The 17432-nt window shown below is 32.8% G+C and overlaps 1 protein-coding gene across 12 annotated transcripts in view; it reads left to right on the forward strand.

Moving 5' to 3' along the window:
• mtd (TLD domain-containing protein mustard) overlaps positions 1-17432 on the forward strand; it is a 1050893-nt gene that overhangs the window by 847415 nt on the left and 186046 nt on the right. For 10 of the 12 annotated variants that reach the window (XM_081769482.1, XM_081769479.1, XM_081769474.1 and 7 more), the window contains 2 exons: positions 7135-7326; positions 12871-12998. In XM_081769482.1, the coding sequence (XP_081625608.1) occupies positions 7135-7326; positions 12871-12998 (320 nt within the window). The remainder of the gene's footprint in view (positions 1-7134; positions 7327-12870; positions 12999-17432) is intronic. The other 2 variants (XM_081769478.1, XM_081769481.1) reach the window with 1 other exon arrangement.

Genomic DNA, 17432 nt, shown 5'->3' on the forward strand with positions numbered 1-17432 from the left:
ATTGAGCCGTTTTCCCGTGGTACAATCCCACGAGATCACTTTTATTTTCATGTATTATATTTAGTCTTCAATTCTTCGTATTGTTCCCGTCTTAGAGCCTCGACCTTATTTGTATCCAGATCCATCAGTAACTGGTACGAGAGCGCGGTAAGAAAATCATTTGTGTTATATAATGGAAGCAGTGACTTTAGTTCCACCTGAATGTTTTCTGAGCCCATGTATGTTAACATAACTGTACGATTAGTCAGGGAAAAATTCATGAGAACATTTTGCCAGAAAATACATGGTTGTGTACAAATCACGATAGAAAAATTCGTGAGGCTTTGTTGTGGCTAATAAAAATTAAGAATGCTTGCTGTTCTCTAAAAATCCAACATATTTGTGTAAAGCCTGCGTTAGATTTATGAGGCATATTCCTACGATTTTATCTGTTCAGATTTTATGCGATATGATCACGTATTTCTATACATGTCCTTAGGGTCATTTTATATATATAATGTCTGTAAATTTGTTGCTTTGTATGAGTTGAACCGTCAGTTTGTGTAGAATGTAATACTAAGCGACCCGTCCGTGTACAACACTGTTCATGTCTTGTTTTGTGTGTCGAAACTAAATGAACAACCACAGTACACTGTTAGAATTTGAAGATATTACCAATTAGTGAATAGTTATGGATCATTAAAATGGTACTTTAAATTAAACTTAATTTATATGTATCGAAGGGCATTTTTTATCCATGTTTTTGAAGTATTTTTTAGTATAGAGTACATTTGTTGTTGTTGTTGATTAAAAGATTAAACGAAGTACCAGCGTACTGGAGGAAGTGGTCATGTGTTGTATGAACTGTAGCAATATTTCGAACACCAAGCTAAAAGAGGAATAAGGTAGCTTGTAATTCTTTTCATCCATCTTGTTCCCAAATATTTGATTAGTTGATTTGGAGTGTAGTCTCCCAACGTGGAATCCGAATTACATGAGCTCCCATCAGGAATCGAACACGGTTTTTCGCGCCGAAGGCAAGTAAGTTGACCATAAGCCACAAAGGAACTCGTCAGTTATTTGAGTTGTTCTAAACATTACGTAATATTTAAGACAGAATGCATACACACGGGGCTGCGGTAGCTCAGTGGTAGAACTAGTGTGTGAGGTCGCTAGTTCGATTTCATGCATAAGCTGGGATGAGAAACAAACAAATAAATAAATAAGTAAAAGTTAAAAATACACGCATACATGTCGCTAGTACACAAATACATACACAGCTCCATAAATTTGAAACTATCAAATTTGTAGTGCTGGATGCAATAGAAATATAAAAATTTCTTCTTGTTTCGTGTTTTTTAAAATTTTTTTCGTGCTTTATTTTATGTTATTTTATTTATTTATTTATTTATTTTTGAAGTTGTGTTTATTATATTTTTGGTGTAGTGCTGTAAAGAGAAAGATCATACTAATTATAACGTGTTGACAAGTGGATAGAGAACAGCTTTAATTTGGTGTGTTAGGGAGTTCATGTGTACTTTTTGCCTAAAATGGTCTCACTGGTTTAGTGGCTAGCGCATGTGCCTTTAGTGTATGAGGTCCCAAGTTTAATTCCCGGTGAGAGAGCATTGAACGCATTACAGTGGTTCGAATTCCACCTTAAATTGCAGGTCCATGGCTTATATAGCGTCACTGCTGAGAAGCTGCTGCTAAACTTGGAAAAAATAAACTACAATTCAAAAGTGCAAGTCTCATCCTGTGTGGCCTCACTGTTAACAATGGATACTACTATATATACTATATCTAGTAGCCACTGTTATAAATACTAATAAATCAATCGATTTTGTTATGAACTCAAGATAATTGGGCAGAAGCTGGACCGAAGGATTTCCACTCCTCTTTTAACATATAGAAGAACATAGCTTGTGTTGGAAATAATATTATAGTTCATATAATGCATGAGCACTTCGATTGGTAAATCGTTAGTTTGTTACGTGCTTATAATTTCGAAATATATTTTTATGTAGTTGTGTTTTAGATTTTATTTTTATTTTTGTATTTATTTTTTTGTCGAAATTATGGGCCTTCTTTTTTAAATATATATGCTGCTAGTTGATTATGTATGTGTAAGTAACATACGTTAATACATAAGTTTATTTCCTAAGTTGCGGTTCTGTATGTATTTTGTAGGAGCTTTATTTTCTCAACTTCATTAAAGGATTCTGATCAATGTGATCAGATTCAAGGGCCATTAAGTTTAATTTATTCTGGTAAATAATGGTTTCTTTCTTCAGGCAGCTTTTTCACTGTGATCTATACCCGAACGGTGATCAAACCAATTACATGCACATCAAAGGCTAAGACCAGGGTCATTGAATTACAAAGAATCAATTTTATTTCAAGATGCTCAACCGAATATACAGTACTATATTCAATATACCATTGCATACTACATACATTATTAATAAATTCCTACAAAAACATAATCACAGATCTTAAAAGAAAATTTATGAAGTGGTTTTTTTATCGTTTATTTCTTTTTTTTATTGTGTGGAAATAATATATTTGACTAATTTAGAGATGTGGTAAGGTCCAAACTAGACTGCAGAAGTCAAAGGTGTTAGGCAGGGCGCCGACTCTGGTAGTGCTATGGTGTTCGAGCACCCTCCAGGATTTCTGTAGCACCCACCCACCCACACATACACACACACACACACACACAAAGTGAAAAAATGGAAAGAAGAAAATAAAAAGAAAGCACATAGTCGTGCATGCTCACAAGCTAGAAGCAAGAAATAAATTGGACTGTGAAACCGTAGCTAACGTCTTGATTAAACGATCGACTATTTGATAAAACAATTTCCTTATGAGTGAGATGACAATTAGAAATTTCGTGAAGATTTTAATTTTTTGAACTAAAAAGAAGCTTTGCATTTCAATTTGCTTCATTGTAAACATTATCATTATACAGAAATATACACTTAATTTTTGATCTGTTTAACTAACTTCATTCTCATTCTTTCGTTTTAAAATCCGTAATTGCAAGGCTTAGCATTCAGAATAACGCGACGAGAACTAATGTAAGGGGTTAAAACTTTAAACCTCTCTGGTTGCGCCGCTATATCCCATTCAAGAATATTTTCCATTGAAAAGCAAAAATCATTCTAAAATACCGAAAACAGCCTTTTCAGGAGGATCCGGAGGACAAACCCCCGGTAAGTCTGGGATATTCCATACTCCAGACCTCTCGGTTTTGGATTGGGCTATCCCCTCCACTGATTTTCAAAATCCGATACTCCTGGTATTTATTTAAATTTCCGTTTTTTGAAATTTTATTTATTCATTTGTAAAATTAACTTTCCAAACGTACAGAACTATAAGCTTTAAGGTAATATTGTTTAAAAACTTTGTTTCATTAATCCTAACATTCCTTGTCTCCGCGGTCTTGGTTAAACAAGTAACAAATATGGAATTTAAAATACGGTACGGAACGAAAAATAGGATATGGAACATACCCGATCCTTGGAGAGCATGTGCTATGTGCTACGAATTTATATTTATACATTTTTACGTTGATATATTGTTTCAAGTTTTGTCCTTGCTACTTGGAACAAGCCAAAGTAAAACAGACCATCGGTATTTTAAGAAGCCGACATATTAGAAGAATTTTTTAAAACATATAATATGTAAACGACCAACCACAGAAGACACAGGACAAAATCTCGTCGTGTTTTATTTCAGAACCATAAGAACAACTGCATTTTATTGTACTTGTCAGGTCTCTTCCGAACCGAAATCGGAGCAGTTTTTCTTAGGGTACATACAATTAAATACTGATAACCTCATGATTGTCACACACATAAGCAATACTTTTTTTTAACATATGTTAAACACCAAAATAAAAGTACTAATAACAAAAATCGTCTACAACCCAGTAATAACTTCCTGGAATGAATGAACTTGTATTATCATAGAATCAAATTCTTCCTTGTTATCATGTTCATAATCATGTACTTCATAATTTTAGTAACGTTATCAAGGTAGATATAAATACTGCATAGGGTTCAGGAAATTTATATAATTAAATTCCATACTGGTTCTGTTTATCCGGCCAGAACTCGAAATAAACGTTATTGTTAATTTAAATTCTCAGAATATGCGGCTGTGTAGAACTGTTGTAATGTACGAAATAGTACCCAAAGAAGGAAACTAAAAAGAGAAAAGAATTTTAATTTCCAGACTGGTAAGAAATCAAACTTTGGGATTCGAATTTCTATCAGATTTTTAAAATTTTGTTTCACACATGAAGAACGTATGAAAAACTGATTACTGTATTTAGGAAACTTAAAAGGCACCAGGCACCGTACATCACCAGTATAAGTGAGCTTAGTTGACATAAAAGTTTGCTGTTAATAGTTTAATGATGTATAATTTTGGCGCTCAATACCTTCAATTTTTGGGGTATAGGAGGTCTAAATAGTGATTCCTATTTTAGTCATTAATTATTCCAATTAAATCAAACGGAGGAAAAAATTTCGATGTTCAAAAATGAAAATTGAACCAGTTTTTTCTTGCATACAATGTGCGATCCATGTGTAACATGGGACATACCACATGTATAATCAGGTTCTTGCCAAACTGAGCCCAACAGTTAGGTTTCTGTAACGAGTGGAATGATGCGGGTAAATATATATTTCGAATTGACTTACCTGATGAATGGTTAATTCCGAATTTTGTATGGAAATGCTGTTGAATAAACGGGTTAGGTTTCTTTCAGTCAAAATGCAGAACGCAGATTTGTTTATTGCTCACTAGTCTCCAGTTTTTGTACTTCGACTAACAAGGGAAGTAGGGGAGGATGAGTTAAACTAATTCGTGCAATGAATAGCGGTAATTGAACTATATAACTTAGTGTAAAAGAAGAACTCATCTTGATTGGGTTTGTAAGAAAAACGCTCTTAAACTTTTTCTTTTCATAAATCTCGAAAACTAGTGAAATTTCCAATATTGCGTAATGAAGCATTTGTAAGCCACAGTAAATTTCATTACTATTTGCCTGACGGTTAATGAAATAAATAAACCTAATCTAGACTCTGTTTGGAAATATATTATTGATTTATTATTAACAGATGCTCATTTAAGGGGAAGAAAGTGGACACAACGTAAATGAGTTTGGTATTTCGGAGAAAATGTTTAATATTAACAAGATAGTGCATATTTTGGGTAATGTGGGCAGAAGACTACTAGATGGCGCTGCACTGTCGGACTGCAGTTAATGTTGATTTTATTGAACCAATTTTACTCCCCACCATACATTGAACTCCAGCAGTATGTATTCGTTGAAGCTGGTTGTAGGACACATCGCTATATTTCCTTCTAATCACCTGTTAAATTCGGATTTAAATTTGGCTACAAAAACTGTATTAACTGCAATACTGTTGCATTCATCCAATATTCTTGTTGCAAAAAGAAATTTTGTTTCTTGTTTTATTGTTATTATTATTATTATTATTATTATTATTATTATTATTATTATTATTATTATTATTATTATTATTATTATTAACCAGACTAGAACAAGGTTTTCATTATTGCGAAAATTATGTTGAATAAGAACTTTAGAACCTGATAATAAATCAACTTGTTTCCAAACATAGTCTATTCATCTTAAATTCATTTCATTACCCGTCAGACGGATAGCACTGAAATTTGCTGTGATTCGCAAGAGCCAGAAATGCTTCATTATGCAGTGTTGGAAATGTCTCTAGTTCTTGAGATTTGCGGAAAATGTCTGAGAGATATTTCTTCAAATACTCTGTCGAGATGAATTTTTCTTTTACACTATGTTATATATCGAATGTACGAACTAGTTCCACTAGCCTTTGTGGCGAACTCATTGCTTCCATTGTAAGCTGCCTTCCGACAGATGCTAGTCCAACTAACGCAGAGCTGGAAGCGCGAAAATAAACTTTATCTTCTTTTACTACCGAGAGCTTTATCTTCCGAAACAAATTTTAGCAAGGAAGACTCACTACATTTTGCATAATTTGGAGATATTATTCAAGTTTCTCTAACTTGAAATTAACTGAGATCAGGAAAATCATTAAGGCTTATTTCATTGAAAACTTCCTCGCGTTGCAACTCAATAAGTAATTGTAGAAAGCTCAATTTGTTTAACTGTTAGTAAGAAGACTAGGTATATCAATCTGTGGACTAAACGTGCAGATTCAACTTGCATATAATGATTTCTTTTCTTTCTTTGATTATTATTAGTATTAATTTTATTTATTATCGTTACTATCTATACACTATTACTTAATACATAGATTTATAATCAAAAGTAGTTTTGTTGTATAATTGTATTGATAATGATAAAAATTCATCAAATTTACTAATAAAGTTACTAATTTTGCTAAACAGTATAGACACACGGTAGTTCACTTGTAGCACGACCAGTCGTTGGTGAGGTTTTAAGCCGTGTGAGTTATGATAGACAATCGTGTTCGTGAGTTTTCCCGACATTGTCTTGTTTTATTTAATTCTATTCATTCCACTTAACATCATCATTCACTTATCACTCATCTCATTTACCTTGAGCATAACTGCGGAATATTAATCTTTTTTGTTTGTTTCTTTAGGATTAATTTTTAAAATAATATTACAAATAATGGGGTATTTTTAACTATAATGAATGTGACAGTAAGTAAATATTGTGATAATAATCAAAGAAAAAAGTAACAATATACCGAGATCCAGATCTACATGTAATTAGTCTGCTTTTGACAGCAGAATTATTGCTGTCCAGATTGAAAGCCTGGTATCTCTAGAAGTTACTTGCTCTGTTCCAAATTAATCTCACGTAGGAATCCCTTACCTATTCCTCAAAGAAAAGAAGAGCTATTGTGCTTGAAATTGTTTAACTTCAAACTCTTACGGATGTGCTTTCACGTAACAAAAATCGGTGATGTATATTGCGGAGTGTCTTTCTGTCTGTCTAAATTTTGAAATGCAATTCAACTAGAAAGAAAGATAAATAAGAATAATAATAAAACTGAATCCTATGCGCCTGTAGCATTTAGAGAATGGCACAATAAAGCCATAGAAGTGATAGAAGTACAGTGTATTTTCAATCTTTTTTCTTCTGCTGGCGTACAGTTCCCCAATTAACCTCGTAGACTTCAGCAGTGGCTTGTTCGTCAAAGCCCCTGAGGAGGGTGTCAAAGTTGTTAAAGATTTAAAAGACTTTGCTTCACCCTCCTTACATCAAGAGTCTCAGGAAGATAACTCTGTCTCAGGCTCAAAATCTTTCGAAGGAAAAAAGGAAGGTGGTTCTGTTTTTTTTATGGGGTAAGTGCTGTGTTGTTAGTGTGGAGAACTAGTTGGTTTTAGCATTGTGTTGCCTTGATAATCCAAAAAACTTTTTTGGTGATTATTTGTGCTTGTGTGTGTACTTCCTCCATATAATGGGTGATCATATTTGTTATTCACTAAGTTCTGCATCCATCTGTGTGGTTCATGTATCTCATGTTTTCACCTGCCTAGATTTGCTTGTGCACACGGAATTCTACGCCTTCAAGCATTAGATACTTTTCTGCTACAGTATTCCAAAATATTTATTTTTATTTTTATATGATTTTCGTAATACGTTTGTGTTTTTAAGAGCCAGAGATTTATCGACAATTCTTTCGTAAATGTTGAAAATATTTGTACAGATGTAGATATATATTTCTCTATTCAGTATGTTGCTGTGTAAAGTATATATATTATATATAGAGGTTTGATTGTAGCTGGTGATCCTGCAAATAAAGTTCGAAGTAAGGTTGTTGATTTTAAGTTGTGATTTTCCGAACTTCCGAAGTTCCGATCAATGAATAATTAATTTAAAATATATCAGAAGTTTTCCCGCAGATGGTTGTGTCTCAGTTTACTTTATGACTTATTTGTGTTTAAAATGAAATCTAACGATTCTTTTGCGTATCCCGTGTACTTTGATGCTAATACAAACACTTTCCAAACAGAATGTAATTGTCTCTTGTTTTTGCGTGTTCTACTCTAATTATATAAAACATCATAATTTTTTGTATATTGTAAAATTTGAGAAATAGAGATACCCCAATTACTTTTGTAATTCCTTATAATTGTCAATGGCTGTTCTTGAGAAAAGTCACCGTAGTAAAATAATTGAATTTTGTCTCTATAAGACAAGGAAATAAGGGTTACCTGTTTGTACTAATTCCTGAAACTGTATAAAGCTTTTTTTTTTTCCCTATAGTGTGTGGCTATATATAATATAATATAAATACTATTATCACTTCTCTCAATAGCAGCCATCGGTAATTGTGTTAATACTTCCACAGACTCAAGTGAAGATATCAGTAATTTTAAACGTCGCATACTGATGAAGATTTCGTAAGAAACATGAAGATTATGTTGATGACAATGAGTACTGATGCATATAACGAGGATTGAGTTAATCCATGCAGACGTCTGAACAAAGTGTTCATTTAGAAGGTCTACAGTAGATGAATTCTAGCTACTGAAGCATGTCCATGTTTACTGTACGGAGTCAAAATAGCGATTTAAAAAATGCAATGACTTATTCTACTTGTTAGTGACGATTGAGTGAAGATGATCAATTCTTATGAGTACTTTACTTCATAAATAACATAACTTTCTACAATTATTAGGGCTTAGGTTCTGATTGTGTAAAACAATGGCATCAACTTTGGTCTTAGACGATCAAAGATACTGGAGACACTGAATTACTGGAAGAAAGTAGGCTTACTGATATCGATAGCAAATGGCTCAGAATGTGATGAGATGTGGATCGACACTTTTGTATTTGTACGTTTGTATACTGTGGTAGATGAGTTTAATATGTACTCCAGAAAACTGTTCACTTCATATGTATTATTTCCGTGACTTTAACAGAGGATTTTTCACATCAAAACATGAAAAAGAGAAGTTCATATGAACCTGTGGGGGAAAAGTGCTTAGTTTCAGAACTAGTGCTATCCACAAGCAAGGAAAAATGAACTTCAGTACGCGTTATTTCGAACAAGAAGAACCGTAGAGGGGCGGTCCGTATTGTTGTAAAGGAAGTCACCATCAAAAATATCTGTTTCAGCAATATGCAGTGGTGTGCAAAGAATTTCCCACAAAACGTAAAAGGTTGGCCTAAAGTAGGCAAAAAGTAGGTCTTGACAGTATTGAACACGGAATGCATCGGCAGGAAGCAGGAAATGTTAGGAACTGCTTTCTCCGCGTGTTCGGATTTTTTTTTTTTTTTTTTTTTTTTTTTTTGTTTTTTGTTTTGTTTTGTTTTAATGCTTTGGACTGACCTAGCTCCGAAACTATGCACTTTCTCCACATATATGTGAGGGATCACCTCTTAAAAGTTTGTTTGTATAATTCAGTAACACCCTCTATATACATTAGATTTTAGTTTTGCGCTACAATTTTCTTAATATTTTATTTTTATGTTTTATTAATATCACTTGTAATTGCTGTAAAACAACTGAACATAATGTATAACTTCGTATGTCTAAATCATGTGGTGACTAATATTTTCCTTTTTTTCCTGTAAATAAACAAAATAACTTAGTTTTACAAAGCTTCTTTCTCTCATTTGCTAGTATAGTTCGTATAGTATATAGGAATTTATTATTGGATAGATGCGTAATGTAGTATATTTAGTTTATATATATATATATATATATATATATATATATATATATATATAATTCATAACCAGTATTACGTCAATGCTTATTCTCCTACCCCATAAAAGTGTTCGAGTCAGCATTTGAATTCTACATATTGTAACAAGAGTTGATCTGATATCTTTGTCGTTCACTTAATAGCACCTTAAGATATTTGAAATGTGGTGCCAAAACGGATGCAAGTTTTTCGAAAAATCTGTGTGTGCTAATTATTACTTTTTGCACATTGTACCATCTTTCATTCCACTGTATAAAATCTATTTGCAAACCATGTAACTGACTAGGTTGTCAGTAGCGACTTTGCAATTTGTTGTGAATATCTTATTCACTGTCAAATGTTCCACAAAAGAACGCTTTTCGAAAGCGAAAAGACATGTAAAACAAGAAGTGTTAAATCAGGGATGTAGGTAGAATGTCGTTTACCAAACATTATTAGGGTCATCAAATGTAGGAGGCTCAGTGGGCAGGTCATGTAGCCAGAATGGAAGAAAGTAGGAATGCTTTCAAGGTCTTAACTGGAAGTCCAATCAGAGAATGACCATTAGAAAGACTTAAGCGCTGATGGGAGGAGAATATTAAGATGGATTTCGCAGAAATAGGAATATAAAGTAGAAACTGGATCCAGTTTGCTAAGGATAGAAGTAAGTGGAGAGCTTTTTTGAACGCAGCATTGAACCTCCGGGTTCCATAGGCCATAGAGTTAATAGGAGAATGTTGCATTGCAGTCTACTTTAGTTTAATAATAATCCTGGGAAATTTCCATCAAATTGGGCGTAGATTATCGTGTAAAACATTGACATCGACTGGAAAATTGGAGATCTTTTGTCTTTGGTCTCGTCCTCAACTTGTTTAAAATTTGAATGTAGTAAATTCTGTTGATTAAGTAATCCAATTAAAAGAAGTTCATCAGAATCATGAATATTGAACGAAGTCATGGATTTTTTCTTTTCTTAATCAATGTTTATCATCACCGACTGCATTCTCCTAAAGACTCTCCGGGTGTGTGACATTCCTCTTAGGAATAAGAATTCTGTTTCTATTCTTTGCTTTGCCTACACCTTTCTCGTTTCTTCATTGTTTTTTTTTTGTTAAAGTGCGCTCATATATCATGATAAGTTACGTATATCATTTTCAAATTATATGCGCACTATGTGAATTGTACACGGAAAAGTATTAATTTCAGAAAAATCTGTGCACATTAAAATTATGTGTTAATACAGAAACTTCAAATTTGCTATGCAAGCTTTCCTTACGCAGGAGTTTAATTCATAGTATATCTTAGACAGAGCTATTCATCACTTAAATAAATATCGTTCTCTCTCTCTCTCTCTCTTCCTCCGTGTCAGTGTACTTTTGTGTTAATATTTGTGTCAAGTTATAATGTGCTTGAAACTAACATATTTTCATTGTTATCATAATTGAATTTCTGTCAGTAGAATCAATCTGGCGTTTAATCATTATGTTATGCTACCAAATGATCGTTGTATGCATGTTTGTTCAGGTTAATTGTGAAACAGTTATATTCACAGTTCTCTTTATGTGCCTTAAAGAAGAAAATGTTTAATCACTCATTATTCTGTTACTAGTGTGTTTATTTTATTTTGTGTGTGTGTGTGTGTGCATTTGCATGTTTATTGTGACCACGTTTCATTAAGTATCTCACAGTCTATAGCTTAGAATTAAAACATTCAAAATTGTGTACTTTCTGAATAAATTAAAATTTGTTCCATGATTTTATCCAAAATTTATTTTTATATTATGCATACTGTTCTAGTTGGAAGCACTGAAACATGAATTAGTGAGTAAATAATTCAGAAATGTAGGAAATTCGAAGGAAAATGCTGTGCTACGTTAAAGCTGTGAAAACGATTGACTCTTAATGTCTGAGAAACTCATGAAATTTTCGTGTAAGTCCTCAGAAATTGCTGAATTTTCAATGACAAATTACATTGATATATTTTGTTCTCCCTTAGGTAATTCCGAAAGCATCTTTAGTTTCAATGTGCTATTAATACGCTCTACAAATATACAATGTAGAAATACTGTGTATATTTGCTTATTAACAATATAATGTAGGAAATGGAACTTCAGATTGACAACCTAACGTCAAATTTCCACGTTTTAATGACTTTTTTTTTTTTTTTTTTTTAATTTCTAAGTTCTACCTTCTTTGGTAGTTTGTGCTTATATTATTAATATTATAAGTAAATATGCCTATGTATGTATTGGTGTTAATACGTTAGTCATCTGAGAGTATGAAGTGAACAGTGAAACTTTTAGATAACGAAAACTTAATCATGATGGACCCCATAGTTTCATTTATTTGTAAGTATTCTGTTGAAAATACGAGAATCTCTTAAAGTTCCTGGAAATACAATATCGTCCCACTGCTCTCCTTCTCTGTTGTAGATAATATGACTTTCGAGTTCTCGTGTGTTACCGATCTGTCTTGAGGAAGCAAGTGTTCAAGGAATAACGAGAAATAAAAATATTACAACTTTCTTGCGTTGGAACCTATGTATAGAAAAAGAATTCCCGTTATCCTTTAGGCAGTTTTTTGTTTTGAGCGATTCCACTTCTACGAAAACGATTCTGCAACTCATAAATTTTGTGCACTTCATTCTGCGCTGCATCAAGCAAGGTTAATGTTCCTGATGATCATGTCTAAAGAAAAAAAGAAATTGCTGCTCAGTGACAAAAATTGACTTAGCAACCCACATTTTGAGGAAGTAAAAGTTAAAAGTTGTGATTTGTGCCGCATTCAAATATCCTGATGTTGATACAGTTGACGAGGAAACAAAAGTAAAGTCATCTGTATGGTGACGCTAACCCAACCAGTTTTGTCGTTTTTTTTTTATTGTGTTATAATTATTACAAAAGAGAGAGTGTTGGGTCATATGCTACTTTCTTGTAATAGTGAAAATTGAATTCAGCTTACGTTAGATTTGAGAATTGATGTTATTGCTAAAGCTAGATTAACCTTCAGTGCATATTTGTATCATTTTCATTCAGCTAAGCTTAATATGGTGACTTTCACGTTGAAATGTTTGCATATTATTGTGTGTTTGAATAGGGAAATAATTTGAGAAACATAAACTATCATGTTTGAAGTCGCTGAAAATGCATAAAGATGGTAACAGTTTTGCAATTAACGAATTTTACTTTGCAGACGAGCTTCCATAGATGCATTCAGGCGTCAAGAACCGAAGGCTGCACCATCGAAACAGGGACCTAGACTGGATTATAGAAGCATGGTTTCGGTTGAAGACATGCCGGAACTCTTTGCATCATTTGATAGTAAGTTGAGTGTTACCATGACGTTTTCATTTTGCATGACAAAAGATAGCTTTATTTTTAAGATTCTTGGTTTTACATAAATACTGGTTCTCGTAACGCCATAAAGTTTGAAATATGCGTTGACATATTTGTAGTATAACAGAAGAAGCTTTTGCGGTTAACAATTAATCCGCGAATTAATTTCCTTTCATTTCCGGTAGAAAATGTGTGCTGCGAAAAAGTATCTTAACACTTTGACTATTAATTTGAATGGAGCATGAATAGCTGAAGCCGTACATCTTTACATTTTACAGTTGCCACTGCATGGCTCTATAATTATTAGATACCATTATATCGACAGTCAGTCCATTGTGTTTCACTTACTACAAATTACAATTCTTACATGCAATTTAAACATAAGTAAGTAAATGCTTATGTTTTTTGTGTAAATATTATGTGATATTGTTTAGTGGTAGATGCTTAGTGTGTTTCCACAAATGCACCAACCCTAATTCATTGGAATAATGCTAATGTAAAGTGCTTTTTAAATATAACATATACGAAAACGCATCCATGATTTCAGGCATATAGTTTTTGAGTAGAAATTATATTGTAAGTATTTTTGATAGTTTCTATGGCAACCCACTGTAGACTTTCATCATGTTGCCTGGCCGTTTATGAATTTTGCATCTTTCATTTGATTTCCTATTTTAAAATAGTAAACAGTCACAAGATGAGTATATATGTACACGCTCTACACAACTGATCCAAACTTGGCAGGGAATAGCGCATGTGCAATATTTTTAGTGCAGATCTTCAGTCTCCGAGTTTAGGGACGTACAAATTGGTGTTTGGACTAGTATCAATATTTTAGAAGAAAAAAACATATTAATAATAAATCACGAATTGCTATTTAGAACGAGTAGAGGAAAATGAATGGAACAAAGTACTAAATTTTAATCTAAGTTTAAACCCAGGTTAAGCATCCAGTAAATGAAAAGTGTACTTACAATAAAAATTTACTAAAAATCAATGAAGAACGAAGTTTTTTTTTTTTTTCCTTTTTTCTTCGCAGTTGGAAAACTCAGTATTTCTCAGGAGCGACTGAGAAATTTATTGTAAAATTTTGTGTACTGAAATGAATTCTCGTTTCAAACCTCTCTATTTAACACACATACTTATATCAAATCAGTCTCCCTGCTGTAGAATTCTTTAATTTCTTAATAGTCTGTTTTAGTGAATAGCTAATGAAAGAAATGGAAGAGAATACACCCATGTAATACCAATCCTTTTAAAGTGGTTTGTTAGTTTAAGTGATGCCTGTTCTGATAACGTCAAATCTGTGACGTATCTTGAAACCTAAGAAAGTTTCTTGAGTGAGATTGATATATATTCTTAAGTGCTTATAAGAGAATATAAAAAATATTTAAGCTTATGTAAGTGCAAAACATGAGTTGTTCTGTCTTATTTTTGGTCATAATCATTATTGTCATTACAAATTTCAATTTTCAGTGTCTGAGTCTGGGTGTGTGTACGAAACCTCCTTCACTGTCATGTACCTCAGTCTGAACTCTTTCTCTTCATACTCCCCTTCTACCACCTGTTCCTTGGGTCGTTCTTGTGGTTACTTTCCTATCATTTCATAAGTAAAGGCTTCTCAGGAAGGCGTTCATCTTTCACTCTTTCTAATATCCATACCAGCGCTACGTAAGTTTTCCTACCCCCCCCCCTTTTTTTTTCTTTCTTTCTGACACTCTTGGTTGAGCGTGTTTTTGACGAAGTTCATTTCTTGTTCGATATTTCATGGTCTGTCTTCAAACGTTGCATGGGAATTTCATCTCAGTTTCCTGGATCTGCCCTAGTTTGTTTTCGTCATTATACATCACGAGTGTCAGTTATGGGATTAAATATGCATTAATTGGAGTTTAGTTAAATATGTTTCGATCCTGCATCAGGTTTTTTGTGCTGGTTAAAATATCCTCGTTGTTATAGTCTCCTTGGATTACTCTTATTCATCATTGAACATTTATCAACCAGTGTATATAAAATATAAACATAATCAAAATTAATGATTAATTTGCTGAGCATTTTTAAAAATTATTACTGTTTACAGCCTTTGTAGACGTAGTTCTAAAATCAAAACAACTATGAATTTTGTTTCCATTGTGTACATCATATTTAGTTGTATAATGGTTATAAATTATGCTCTGACCGTTTACGTTGTACCAGTTAGTCTGAGAAGTGTTTAAGAGTGTTCTTTGGTAGACTGGTTTGTTCTATTCATTGATATTACAGAGCTGCAAAACTAATTGCTTTCAGTAAGCATACTAAATTCTGTTGTCTTTATGCATCTCATTCTCTTTACATAGCATCAATACTATGTTAGTTCATCTATCCATGAAGATATATTGTTATTAAATTTTTATTTTTTGGAAGCATAGCCATAAAATTCAAGAAGTTTCTTCTTCCAAGAATTTGTGTGAACTGTGGCTTTGTTTCTGTCTACAATGTAAAGTACTATGACAGAACATATGACATTGTATGTGGTATTTATTTTTGCATGTTCTTAAAGGAAAAATAATCCTTTTAGGGATATCAGTGGGTGGTTAAGGGCATTTTTTATATAACAACAGGAAAGTGAAGAAAATTAAGTAAATACATGTCTGGACGTCACTAGACTACAATTAGTCATCGTAGGTCTTCGTATAATTTATTAAATGAAGTTACAGAAACAGTATCTATTACAAGGAATTAAAATCCGTAAACAAGCATGTTAGTTATAACGCGATTTATTTTGTATAGATCAAACAATTAACGCGTTTTTTACAATTTTTTTTTTCACTTACAAATCAGAAATGTTAGAAATTTGCTTCGATAAGTTGTCGCTAAAGTGTTAGGGTTTAATTTTACTTTCTTGTTCCTCTGACCTTTCGAAAATTTTCTACAAAATGGTTTAAACGACAAATCACATTGGGCGGATCAATATTGCAAATTTACTGATTGTGGCTTTTGGTTTGATGAATTTATTGACATGGAAAATATAAAAAGGCTATTAAAGATCGAATGGAACTCCACAAAATTATAGGACTAATCTCTTACGTATATTTTCGGCTTGGATGTTTCGTGAATGCAGTTACCTTAATGACTTTGCGTGGCGTTGTAAGATAACATAAATCAGATTAACCCAATGAAGTGAATGTTCTTGTGCAGATCAAAAGAAATTAATTGGAGAACTCTGGCATATTAAAATGATGTGGGTTCGTATTCGGCTCTGGTTTGCAATTTTCATATGTCCAGTTTCCAAAAGAATAATCTAATGTAACTCTTAACTGTTATTCTAACTATACATAATTGAGGAAAAAATCCTCATGATGAGAGTATCATTCTTTCCACGAAAGTCAGGAATCTTGTGCCAGGCTGGTAAATCGTTACTGTAACTGAAAGGAATTTAGCTCTTATCCAGAAATGACTTTTAGGTACAAGAGACTAGATCTTATTGGACAACATTGTCTGTGCATAAATACGGGTGAAGTCGAAAGTCTGGATACACTTTTGAAATTTCAGGACGTCTAATGGGAAGGGAACCACATCTTGGGCAGAGATAATGGAGATTTGATCGCATGTAGTAGAGTGTAGTACTATTAGGGCAGCCATCTTTGATTCATGCCCAAAATTTATAAATAAATTAAATTAATTATATGAAATGAATTTAAAAAATTAGGAATGATGTACAATAAAGAGAAAAATATGTGGAAGATAGTTGTAAGTAGTAGCTTACTGAAACAAGAATTAACACTTCAGTGTTATAAAACTCTTATTTTTTCGTTTAAAATACTTTTTTTTTTTTTTTTTTTTGATACGCCATCGTGTCTTGTACTTTGTGAAATAAAATCTTAAGAGTTTTAACGTTTTTCGAAATCTTATAGGTTTATCGAGATTAAGCTAAAGTATAAAGCAAGTGTATGATGATATAGCAGATCGATAATATGAGATGAATTGCAAGGAATAGGAAGGTCTGAAAAAAACTGGGGATTATACCATCCTTAGTAACGTTATATATACATTGGATCAAGGTACCTTCCCTCATACCCCACTATGTCCTCTTCTGCTTCCATTTTACAGTGTGGTTGTATTCCTCTTTATTTTACTCAGTATGTTCAACTTTTTATCTCTTGTTTTACATGAAATTTGAAACATAAAGATTTCTTATTATATTGCAAAATAGGCACTTTTTGTTCAGAAGTAACTTTTTGAAATATTGCGTAGAGTATTCGTATAGTTTAGTATTGTTATACGTAATCACCAGAGAGCAAAACTTTTTAATAGTTTTCGATACATATAGCTTGTTCCCGGGAGTCGAATATGAAAAAGATTTGTCTCTTCATTTCCATAAGACCTCGAAAGATGTTTCTCTATAGTACCGCAGTAATTCAATGATAGAGTGCACATTCCTGG

This window comes from Thermobia domestica, chromosome 8 (assembly GCF_964235325.1).
Source record: "Thermobia domestica chromosome 8, izTheDome1.hap1.1, whole genome shotgun sequence".
In the NCBI taxonomy this organism is placed as follows: Eukaryota; Metazoa; Arthropoda; class Insecta; order Zygentoma; family Lepismatidae; genus Thermobia; species Thermobia domestica.